This window comes from Melitaea cinxia, chromosome 17, assembly GCF_905220565.1.
Source record: "Melitaea cinxia chromosome 17, ilMelCinx1.1, whole genome shotgun sequence".
NCBI lineage: Eukaryota > Metazoa > Arthropoda > Insecta > Lepidoptera > Nymphalidae > Melitaea > Melitaea cinxia.
In genome coordinates, this window is record NC_059410.1 from 8,639,061 (window position 1) to 8,652,362 (window position 13,302).

Below are 13,302 nucleotides of genomic sequence, written 5' to 3' on the forward strand. Positions count from 1 at the left end.
ATCATCATCATCTATCCAGATAGTTTTTTTTTATAATTTTTTTTATCATATAAAACCGCTAAGAAGTATATGTTTAATTTGTTAATTTAATTTATTATTTGCTTTTTTGTCATTTTTATTTTGATAGATCGGACAATCGTAATACATAATTATTCATTGTAATAAACGTGTAGACGGATAAGATATAATTTATAAAAATAAAGCTTTTCTGATGGCGAGAGAGTTATTAAAATCAGTTTAGATTAAATATAAATATTTATCAGAGTTAAGATTACAAACTTACGACTCATCCCTTTTTTAACCAACTTCAAAAAAGGAGAAAGTTACTCAATTCGACCGTACATATATATTTTTTTGTATGTACGTTCGGGGATAACTTCGTCGCTTATGAACCGATTTGGATAATTCTTTTTTTTTGTTGGAAAGGAGATATATCTACCAAGTGTGGTACCATGATAAGGAAACCAGGGTCTGATGATGGAATCCTAGACAAATCGAGGGAAACCCTCGAAAATTGTAGTGACGACTAGTGCATTTGTTAATTTTTTTCGTCTACTTACGTTGTATTACTTATCGATGTATTTGAAGTCGGTTTTTTTCGTTTGCGAGGAAACAAAATTATTAATGAAACATTATGACAGTTTTGTATATACGTAAAATAGGTGGTATAGACGCGCAAGTGGGCCACCTGATATTAGTTTCAAAACGATTACTTGGAAGTACCCCGTAAGATTACAAACTTATTAAGATTGCTAGAAACAATAGCGTGCTAGACGTTCCTAAGTCTAAGCTCACCCATTCCAGCCATATAACACCACATAATAATTCAAAAATGGCGTATCCGCTGTATAATAATATAATGATTTGATAATGATACCTAATTATGTATATCTATCACTAATTAAAATTAAAATAAATAAACCAAATTGCAAACTTGGCTTTCCAATTAGTGCTGTTGGCCTTAGTGAGAAATCTTATAGCTGACTTGTTTAAGTATTTGTTTTACGTTACTTTAATTGGTCTAATTGTGATTACATTACGATTGTGTTTATAAGAAAATTACTTTCTAATTAAATAAGCAAGACAGTGACCCAAAAAAGTCTTGCGTATTTGTTGATGCATATTGCGTGCTTCATAAACGTGTACATCAAAAAAAATGAAAAATATAAAGGTATATTACTCCTAATTTAATATCTAAGCGAAATATCGCCTTGTCAAAGTAAAAAGAGCGAAGACCAATAAAACTAATGTTACGAAATCTATTTACTTATTTTTTGATATAACAAAAAAAAAATTAAACTGCAAGAAGGCATGTAACATACATTCAACTCAATACAACAGGCAACGTTAGAGATATATTACAACAAGTAGGAACGTAAGAATTAATTCGAACTGTAATTTCAACGTTGATTCATAAGAGGGCGAGATTGTTTTACATCTTAATAATTCAGACTAGAACTACGAGAAAAGGAATCTCTCAATGTACACTTAACGCAGGCATGCAATTTTATACCATATACAGATATTCAAAGGTACGCTGAATCGGTTCTGTATTTTCTGTATTGAGTACTAACGTTGCATTTTATGCAACTATCTTAACTGTAAAATCGTTTGAATATAATTCCTATGCTAAACACACATTGTTCGGTAAACTTAGACTAAACATATCTGAAACCTAATTTCAGCCTGTTTATTGTTTATTGAAATAGTTTGGTTGTATTTATTAGATTTGGTAACGTTTTAAAACTCTTATTTGATTTAAATGAAATTATAAAAAAAATGTTTATAAATAAATTATTATTGAAACTATTTTACTGTGGAACTGTAGATGACAATATTTTAGTTCGAATTTTAAATAATAAGGAAAAAGATTTATAGGAATCACAGGAAAATAAAAAAGATTAAAACTCTACAGATAAGTATTTCTGATATGCGATAAGATTAGATGTATAATCACTAAATGTTTAATGCACTACAAAATAAGTGCCCAGTCTTCGACTTTGTTGAATATGTATAATTGCGTATAGTTTAATTATATTAAAACAAAGTCTATATGTTATATTATTTAATAAAAGTCAAAACCTACATACAAGAATCTTTGTTCAATTATAATTAAAAAAATTACAATATATACATAATTATTTTATGACTATTAAAACAGTCATGTGCCGGAAACGCAAGTTACTTTTTTCTTTTTTTTTTAATTTGTGTTGGGGTATAACTAATAATGTGTATGAAAGACAAGTAATTAATAAATAGATTTTTAGATTAAAAAGTGAAAAACACATTTGTTTCAAAAGTTTTGTCCGGCTTCAGTATTTTGTGACACGTTTTGTTCGGAAGGTAGTTGGACGATAAGTGTACGGAAAGATATATTCAAAAGTTACCACCATATTTTTTGATCTCAGTTTTGTCAATTGTTGTTCAGATTTGACATGCAGATAGGTACTAAACGAAAATAGATAATGTTTAGGAAAATAGAACGGCTGAAGATAAACAGTTACCTAATACAACCTAATCTTTGTAATCAGAGCCCGATAACGCTGTATTTCGTACATTATAATATTCATGAACTATGAACTTTATTTATATATAAATAAGGTTTTATTTCAAATATATATCGTTATTTTAAGTCCAACGTTTTTGTTAATGTAGATTATTTTCTTTTTCTGTAAGAAAAATCTTTTGCTGTTTATGATCTAGGAAGTGTTTTAAATATTTGTAGGGTGTTATTTTCTTTATTGTGTGATTATATTTATTGCATAATTTGCATAAATACTGTATATATAAAAAGTGACTCTTATATTTGAAGTTTAAGATAGGCAAATATATTATTATTATTTTAATCTTTCAGTGTTTTAATGAGGTAAGGATTCTATTGCGGCTTAATGCGAATTTTGATACGAATCTTAATTTTTCTTCTAGATAAAAACACAAACGCATCATCGTCACAATTACAATACGGTAAGTCTTGTGTTAAAAAAAATATTCATAATTACAACATGTATTCCGAGAGACAATCGTAATATTTAAAGAATGAACTTAAGCACTAAATAATTGCTATTTGTAATAATATAAAGTATTGTTATACAGTATATGTATTGTTTGTCTTATTAGGACAAGACAGGCCTTCTGTGGCATCTTGTGTGTCTTTTTCACATATGTTTATTTATAAAGTAATTTGGTTCATGGCAGCGGTTATTTGCACAGTTGGTCGTATTTTACAATTATTGGAACAATGATGTGACACAATTTCTCTTAATTCCGGTCACGGTGACGAAAGCGCTCAAAGTTTTGAACTAAAATTTTTACTTATTACTCAATATATCAACAAAGTTGTATTAATTACACATGTGACAGTAACTGTGTCAGTCTGTCACACATTTGTTGCCTAAATTATAAAAAAGAAGAGAAAAATACACAAAAGTATCTTGATATAAAGTAAAGTTTAAGCGTAAAGAAAATTCAAAAATATTTTTAGCGATCGCTTATTTTGTCATCAAATTATAAGTAATGTATTGTCTGGAGAACTTTTATAATTTCTTAGAGAAACGAATACTAAATAGACACAGGCAGAAGTTTGTTATAACGGATAACAAATAAAATGATAGAATTCATTAGAGAAAATCGTAAATTTTTTACGACGTCTTTATCCTTTCTATAACCACTGGAATGTAATTTCTCGCATATAAGATGGAGAATATTAAAAAAAAAATACAAATAAAATTGTAATGACGTCAATTATTTATTGAATTTTTAATATGTTTCTAAACTAACTAACATAGACACGGGTATTCAAAATACTATCATAACTTCTTACTGCCATATTTTATGCCATAAATATTCGTAAATGCCATATTTATTCGTAAATGTATTATTTTATACAAACCTTATCGTGACAATAATGTGTACAATGACATCCAAATGAATTATCCAATTTGTTGTAGTCGTAATTTTTCGTAGTCGTAGTAGTGCGCGTGCATACATTTCATCGATTATTTTTTATTTAAATAGATATTCTCTTGCATTATCACTTGCTATGCATGGCATGAAACATTATCCCTACAATAATGTTTTTATTTTAATGAGATACTGAAACTTGAATTGTAAAAATTTCCATTATAAAAACATACTTTAGTGATCCGATTTTTAACAGACACATATTTAATTTACTCACACCATTTATGGTACAACCCTAGATAAAAATATATTATTGAATATATATATATAGTACTAGCTGAACCGGCAAACGTTGTTTTGCCACTAAACCCTATTAAAAATAGGGGTTGGTGGTATAAACGTGAAAATTAAAGGTTGTATTTATGTATTTTTCAATGATAAATGAAAATAAAAAAAAAAGTAAAAAAAAATTGCCATAAATTTTTTTGGAATTATTAGCTTAGGAGCTTACAAACGATTTTCAATGTGCACTAAAATTTCCATAGAATACGGTCAAGCCGTTTCGGGGGAGTTACATAACACGAGAATTTTATATATTAGATTAAAATTTCTTCCCAAGAGACTGTACACGCAAAAAATGAATACTAATTGAAAAAATATTACTATCTATAAAAAATAATGTACAAAAAGGTAGTGTTTTTAAAACGTTTAAAAAATAGAGACGAAAAAATACATTCTAAATTACCTTTTTTTTAAAAGACATTTTTAAGTAGTATTCGTCTTATTTTATTGCTTTGCTTTTTATTTGAAAAGTTTTATTAGAAATAAAAAAAACACAATTTTTTGTAATTCGATTCTATCTTTTTTTCGTGTTTTTTATTAAATTATTTTGTAAGCTAAGACTTGTTTTCCAAGTTTTTTTATGATTCAAAGTACACAAGTACATTAAAAGAAAAAGATATTTTCATTTTATGAAGAAATAATTTCTACTAGTTTATTTAGAACTTAAAATCTTGTTTATAGTTTTAATGACATGTTTCTGGAATCTGTAGAGAACAAAAAATAAAGAAATCAGGTGCGTACAACCAATTTCCTAATAGAATTCCCTTAATTGTAAAAAGACTTAAAATATCTAAATAAAATACACAATATAATTATACATTCAATTATAAACTAAATAATTAGAAAAGTTGTATCTTTAGAGAATAAGTTTAACGAAACTTTTTACCATTCTACTATTTTTCTTTTAAATTTAATTAAAATTTCCATAGTATTTTTACCGCAATTTAATATGAACCCCTCACTATCATCATAATAATAGTGTTTTTTTTTTTAAATATATATCATAAGTAGGTAAGTCTTAAATTTGGTTATCCAATTAATCCAGTTAATTTTATAAAAAGTTAAACAAGTAATGGAGGTAATCTATAATATAAAAATGAGTCGCTGAATGTGTTGCTAAGCGCAAAACTCGAGAACGGTTTGACCGATTTCGCTAATTCTTTTTTTAAAATATTCCTTGAAGTACGAGGATGGTTCTTACGGAGAGAAAAATTCTAAAAAAAAAAAAAAAAAATTAATAAAATTAAAGAATCGACTGTTAGGCGATACGAAGTTCGCCGGGTCAGCTAGTTATGTATACAAATAAATAAAATTAGAGTGTCGCTTAGCGTGTGTTTGTAATATTAAAATAACCGCTTTTTACTAAATGCATATGGATGTAAACACTACATATACCAAAATAACATTTTTTGCAATTTTTGTCTGTCTGTCAGGTTGTCTCTTTGTTACGGCTAATCTCTGAAACGGCTGGACTGATTTTGACGGGACTGATAGCTAATGGCTTCACTGGCAGATAGCTGATGTAACAAAAGGCTACTTTAGCTTAGGCTACTTTTATTTTAGAAATATATATTTTTTATAACTCTGCGAACTAAACAATTACTTTTTGTTAAGTTCCATGTGAACGAAGTCGCGTGCACATCTAGTATTACAATATGATAGACGATCTATGTATACGAGTATAGTCATACTTGCGTCGACGTTTAGGGTTACTGCTACGTATTTATGGTTTGTAACTACACATTTTACAGCTTATAATAGTCATCAGTAAACTAGCTATCGGAAAGTATTTTTTTTTCCACTATATAAATACTTTTTTCTGACAATAACGAAAAAAAAAGTATCTTATTTTGTGCAGTCATTCGGAAGGTATTCGTGTACATTCACCTCGGTGATTCATTTCTATTTATTTAGATGTATAGAATCGGACATACAATTGACTCATAGGAACTTTAATAAGTGTTACAGTTGCATGAGTTCTAAGGTATCGAAGAATTTTAATGTCAGTCTACAGTTTAATTGCACAAGTAATTTTATGGGCTCTCCAATTATGACAATGCTTCCATCCTCCGCCAGTTCGGCGACGATGTGAGACAATTCATCAAGTTAATTAAAAGATGCGATTTTAAGCTGTGATGCGTGTATAAAAATACGGGATTAACGTTTCATGTACTTTCTACTTTACAATTATTATTAGGTCAACAAAGTCACTATCGTTACTATTCCATTTTTAAATAATAAGTATTTGTTTCATTGTTGTGTTGTTTTAATGCTTTTTAATATTCATACAAAACAGCTTATTTTGATTACATTACAACCAAAGATATCTGGTTCTGTAAATAAAATAGAGCGTTTTTTTATTTGAATTACAATCTTTACTCGACTTTACATCTACTTAAAATGTTAAAAAAACTTTATGTAATTGTCAATAATAAAGTTATTGTTATTGATTTAAGTGCAATTACACAGATTATCTATTAAATATACACACTTTTCCTAGTTTTTACAGTTCTTTGTTATCATTTTAAATTTTTATTAGTTATTGAACTCCCTTAGCAATTCCTATTTTATTTAATGAAAAAGAGCCATGTTCCTTTTTTAAATAAATAAAATCTTAATATTAGGACTTTACCTATAAAATTGCCGTTTCTTGATACTGGCTATTTCAAAACTAAAAAAAAAGCTGAGAACTCGAATGTCAAATTATTTTTATTTTAAAAATATAGAATTCTTTTTGTTTAATTCGTAATTTTTTTAATGGTTAGCGTTCTGTTTACATCGCATTTGTACGTTTTTCATCATCATGGATATGTTATTCGAGTGATTATGGAGTATGAGTTCCGTCATGGTAGCAAAGCGGCTGAAGCGGCACGCAACATCAACGACGTTTACGGCGCGAACACTACTAACGATCGTACCACCCGTTATTGGTTTGCTCGCTTTCGTCCCGGAAATTTTGATGTAAGAAATGAACGTGGTCGACCAAAAATGATGGTCGACAATGACAAATTAAAGACGTTTGTGGAGGCTGATGATTCTCAAACAACGGCTGAATTAGCAGCAACTTTCGAAGTAAGAACTAAAACAATATTGGTCCATTTGCCTCAAATTGGCAAGGTAAAGAAGCTCAACAAATGGGTGCCTCACGAATTGAATAAACGCCAGCGCGAAATACGCGTCGAGACGTGCCTTTAACTGCTCAACAGACACACAAAAGAAGGCATATTGAATCGCATTGTTACTTGTGACGAAAATGGATTCTATTCAACAATCGCAAGTGCTCAGCTAGTTGGTTAGATCCTGGTTCAGTACCTAAACAATGCCCTAAACGAAAAATGACCCCTAAGAAAGTGATGGTAACTGTTTGGTGGTCTAGCGCCGATGTAATTCATCACAGTTTCTTACCAAACGGCATAAGCATTACTGCAGATGTGTACTGTGAAGAACTAAACACAATAATGGGGAAGCTCGCACGTCTCCAACTAAGTTTTGGTCAATCGCTCGGCTCCGCTGCTCCTGCACAACAACGCGCGACCTCATACTGCACAACAGACGGTCTCCAAGTTACAAGAGTTAGGGTTGAAAGTTCTTCGTCTTCCACCGTACCATACACTGTACACACATCAACTTTTTCCAGAATTTGGATAACTTTTTGGCGGGAAAAAAAAATTAATACCCGAGAGGCAGTGCAAAATGCCTTTGAAGAGTTTGTTGCCTCCCGTCCAGCAGAGTTTTTCAAGAAAGGCATCAACAATATTATAGATAACCCAGACTTACACAATAGAATTCAATTGAATGTACCCACTAGGTTCTTTCGTAATTTTGCCCTATTTTATGTCCCACCTTGTAATAATAATCGTCGAAATTCCTTTATTTGCAGATCTACTACACGATTTAATGACTTTTTACGCGATCATTGTGATGTTGATGTTTTTCTGATTAAATCTTACTTTTATTAGACGGCTGGTGACCACGGAATATTTCTGTTCCGCTAATAATGTCTAAGCAATTTAACGATCCAGCTAAGTTCTCATACCATCCTAAGTTTAATTTTGTTTTACTTTCAAACTCTTAAATAATATAGCACTCTTTAGTTGTTAACTGTAAAAACTTTTAAATGGCTTTTAGCTTTTAATTTTTTTTTAATTTGTTATGTACAGCTGTAAGTCTTTCTGAATAAATAACAAAAAATAAAATAAAATAAGTTACCACTACGTTGGCAAAAATGCATTAATTCCGTGGGTAATTACTTTGAATAATAAAAATAAAAAACAGAAAAAAAAGTGCGTTAACTTATTTCATCAAAAACGGCAATTTCATAGGAAAAGATTATTATTATTTTATTAAATTAAGCGACGTTTGTCCCACATATGCACGACAGTCCTATTGTTACTCTTACAATTAAATAACAAAAAACATAATTTTTTATTCATCATACTATTTTTATAGGAAAATGCACAGATATTTGAAACAAGTAATTACGACCCACTAAAATACATTTTTATATTACATATACATACAAAATATAACAGTATCCGGATTAATTTTAGCACGTGTTTTGGATCACTATTAAGAATACATCCTTAATTGGTATTAACGCTTAATCCAATTTGGATGAATAAATATTTATTGATATATCCCCGTTTATAGGTTAAATAACAAAAACACGACAGCAAACTCACTTGTTTGAATAGTAAATTAGCGTATGTTTGTATTGACATAACTACACCGCAGATTGATATACCGTGTCGGAATATGATGGGTCATGACTATGATGATTTTAAATATTTATTCAATTTTTTTTAATTGTTCTATTTTTTTAAATACGAGTAGAAATTTAGACTTTTAATTAAAAAAAAAAAATAACAGAAAAACATTAAATTTTAGTCTGTACATAATATTTTGAGTAAACATTAGTAATCATACGAACTTATATATGAGCAAATGGGCTTTAAAATTTATAAATTGTTAGTTATATCTATAGAAATAAAAACGAATCGCTAATTGTGTTGCATAGCGCCAATCTCGATAACGGTTCGGCCGTTAATTCTGTAACAGCTAATTCGGCTATTTTTTATAATACGTTCTAGTAAGATTTTTACGGAATTAAAATCTGGAAAACTGCATAGAACATTAAAAATTTCTGAAATCGTAACGATTATTTTACCTAGACGTGTTTGAGAGGTCGCACAATAGGATGACATCTGTGAAGTCAGCTAAAATATAAGTGTACTTTATGTAAAACACACGATAAAATATCTGTTTTAATTCTTCATATATTTTATCTGCATCTAATTATTAATTTAGCAATTTCATTGATTCTATACGATGTTGACCTAAAAAACAACTATCAGCTATTGTCACTTTTAACCTTTGTTTAATAATAATTGTACCAGTGAATTTGAGTGTACCTACTTTCAATATCTATCAAAGCTTTAGATTTATAAATTATTGTTCAGTTATAATTTAATGGGATTTTTAAAAAATACAATACGAATGATTCAAAACCAACTCGTTATTAAAACAATACACGCTAACAATGATGTAGATATATATTATTGATTCGATTCGAAAAAAATAATAATATCAAATACATATTTTTTTTAATCAAAATATGAATGAATCAAAATATATTTTTATAAAAGATCCCTCTACCTTTAGTATCTGTTATTTTTTTTTTTTTTGAAATGATTAAACTTAACCTACCCCATTCGTAATTAAAGTATATTAATCATAGAAACATAATGAATCATTGTAAACAAAGAATGTTTGGTCCGTGGGTGTTTTTATGACTTATTTCTAAAGAGTGACAAATTTGCATGTGATGGTCTTGTTAAAAATATTTTATGGACTGGTCCATGGCTAGTAGGCGGCTTCTTTTGTGAATTAAATCGTCAAGGGCTTGCTAGCGTCACTTAAATACGTCTCATGTGGTTCTGTAGACAATAAAAATGTATGTATATTTTTAGTAACGTCATTGGTACTGCCGCTACATCAAAACACCCGGCAAACCGATAATAATAATGTTATAAAATTTAATTTTTGTTTTAGTTTTGCTCGCTGTAAGTATCTTTTGGCGTTTCTGCTTAGAGTTACAAAACACAATATCACAATACTCGGAAATTTTCTAGTACTAATCTATTAGTGCATCATATATATAATTATGTACGATCTATATGAAACTATAGAATCAAAAATATATAAAGTCAAAACATTTAAACGAATTATTAGAGAACTTTGTCGCTTTTACACTAATCGACTTGCCGACAAATGATTTGTCAATTATGGTATTCGTATTTGATTGTTTAATCATGTCTGACTTAAGTGACTTGTAATTGACATGTCTCTATTTGAGTGTACTTTATCATTCAGTTTGACTATTACACTATTTCACTTGCCACAAATATAAAATAAAAATAAAAAAATGTTTTTTACATTTTTCATTGAACTCTAAAATATAATAAATAAAAGATATCCGATTATCATATCTGTGTTAATGGTATTGTTAATAACAATGAATTTTGTTTTTCCGCCATAAATAAGCCTGCGGATCTTTTGTCGAATAACGTTAAGAATCATTTTGAAAAATCTACTTATAACTTAATTTTATGAAGCAATAAAAAAAACAGTTGTTAATTTGAAGTTGTCAATTAATTAACGCACATTATTACATTTCTGTTTGATTCGTTTATTTAATTTGAAATTGTTTTGAATGAAAAAATGTTATGGAGACAAAAAAATAAAAAGATGTAGGATGAAGATCAGAATATGGCAAGCAAGTAAAAACATTAACATTTTGGATCAAGCAAAAAAGATATACACAAATTTTTCATACCAAAGACTAGTATTCATTTGCAGCATCTACTTGTATCGCTCAATCTCTCAATCAATCAGTCGTTCAATTATAGTTAGTCAATCAATAAGGCATGTTATTTTTATTGACTATACGGTTACCTACTATGCAATGTTCAAAATTCATATTAATTATCCGGTTTTGGCTTAAATTTCAATGGTTAAGTTAAGTAATGTATAGATCTACAGATAGCCAAATACCGGATGCGTGTCGCTGTCACTATTGACATCGAGTACAGATGTCAATACTGCCTCTTGGCAAAACGTTCACTGAATTAACTTTATATAGAATATTGTGTACTGTACAACTGGCTTGTATATACAATCTATACCTAGATATCTGTACTAATAGAATAAGGAGGATTGGTTTGTGCTATGTGGTTACGGCAGTAAAGAATATGGGTGTCGTAAGAGGTGACTAAGGGATAATACAATTCCACTACCACCTTGGACCTTAAAAAGTCGATCGATAGCGGGATAAACATCTAATTGCTGGCTTTGAAGTACACAGGCCGAAGACGGGCAGCAGTGTCTTGGGTGCGACAAAGCCAGCCCTGCGTTCACTAACCCACCTGCCCAGCGTGGTGACTATGGGCAAAACACATGAGTTCACGCCATTTTCGGATCGAAATTTTAGAGGTCTATGTCCAGCAGTGGACTGCGATAGGCTGAAGTGAAGGAGGAATGATTTAACGTGTTGTTTGATTGTGTTGGATATACACAAATAGTATTGTATCGATTTGAAAAATTTATTTCAACAATATAATGCTATGTTTTTACTGATTGACATATTTAAGGTCCATTCTAAACGAGGAAATCTTTATGCACTACAGGAGCAAAACTTTACTTAACTATATATATATACTACTATACTACTACTACTATACTACTACTACTACTATACTATAAACATTATTTTAATTTTTTGGATGTGATCTTCTGTAAGGTTGAGATACTTCACCAGTTGGTATCCTCCTGATTTTGGTCCAAACATTTCCTTCCGGACTTTTTACTTCGAAAGAAAAGCATAAATGTACTAATATTTATTTTTGCCTATGTGTTGTCGAGCCTGGAAACTGAGCTGTTACTGTCCACTGAACTACCTCAGTATACGATTCTCAAATATTGCGTCATGTTTAACCAACAAGACACAAATTCCATCATAAATATTAATACAGAAAAGAAAATGTTTTCACAAATAAGAGATGAAAGTTGCCTGTGCAAACGTAACAAGTTGGATCTCTTAAACTTCTAACAACGTTATTTTTGTCGCAGAATATTATGCTAATTATATAGCAAATTAAATATTTGAAAATTCAGAGAGACTTCATTTAGAAAACATTTTTTTTCTGTAATTTGACTTTCTTGTACGAATATATTCCTAACCTTTACTAATAAGAAAAGGCAAAAGATTAGAGAATGGAGATAAATCTTAAAAAATCACCTTTACTTCGTATCTGAATATAAAATAATGTATTTTATTTAATATTTTGCTCAGAAATTATTTACGCTGTCTAAATACGACCACTCGCCTCGCACTCGATATTGGCCAAGTGGCTACATAACGTCAATCCATCCATTAATTCCTCCGGACTCCTCCTTCCTCCTCACCTTTATGGTTAAGTAGTAGCGTGTCGTCTCAGAGCCTGTGATAAGCTTCCTGAATAAACATACTTCGTAAAACATTTTTTTTTATTTCACTTGATAAATTCTGTTATGCTGCAGTTTAAGGGACATACTAACAACACGCATTAATAATAATACAACCATTAATATGTGTATAATACATATTATTATAAAATAAGTATATCCCTAAACTTATAAAAAACCTTATAAGCATTTACAAGAAAATTATACCGTTAATCATAAATCTATACATGTACACGTGTAAACAATTTTGTACAAATTTGCACAAGTTACACTGACATGACACCAAGATGACTTGATCAGTGATTCTGAAACGAATGCCTGTACATCTGATAATCATTAAGTAGCAGGTACGTCGCGCTCGTCGCTTCACTGACGCGAAACACGGATGTGGTCTAAACAAAGTGACATCGTATGCGACATCGAATTAATTGTGTAAGGTACTTTCTATTTATGTTTGAAAAGTCATTTCTGTTTATGTCACTTAATTAATGTTAAAATTAGGTTTAAGGGGCATTTACATCATATTACTGCTTACATAGTAGTAGGTACTGTTTTTAC

General features: G+C 29.7%; 2 protein-coding genes across 2 annotated transcripts in view; both read left to right on the forward strand.

Annotated features, from left to right (window-relative positions):
* The window catches only part of LOC123661858 (ADAMTS-like protein 2), a 92,723-nt gene that overhangs the window by 16,150 nt on the left and 63,271 nt on the right, over positions 1 to 13,302 (forward strand). The window lies entirely within an intron of this gene.
* LOC123661857 (histone-lysine N-methyltransferase SETMAR-like) lies at positions 7,069 to 7,437 on the forward strand. The gene has a single exon (XM_045596797.1). The coding sequence runs from the start codon at positions 7,069 to 7,071 to the stop codon at positions 7,435 to 7,437; it is 369 nt and encodes a 122-aa protein (XP_045452753.1).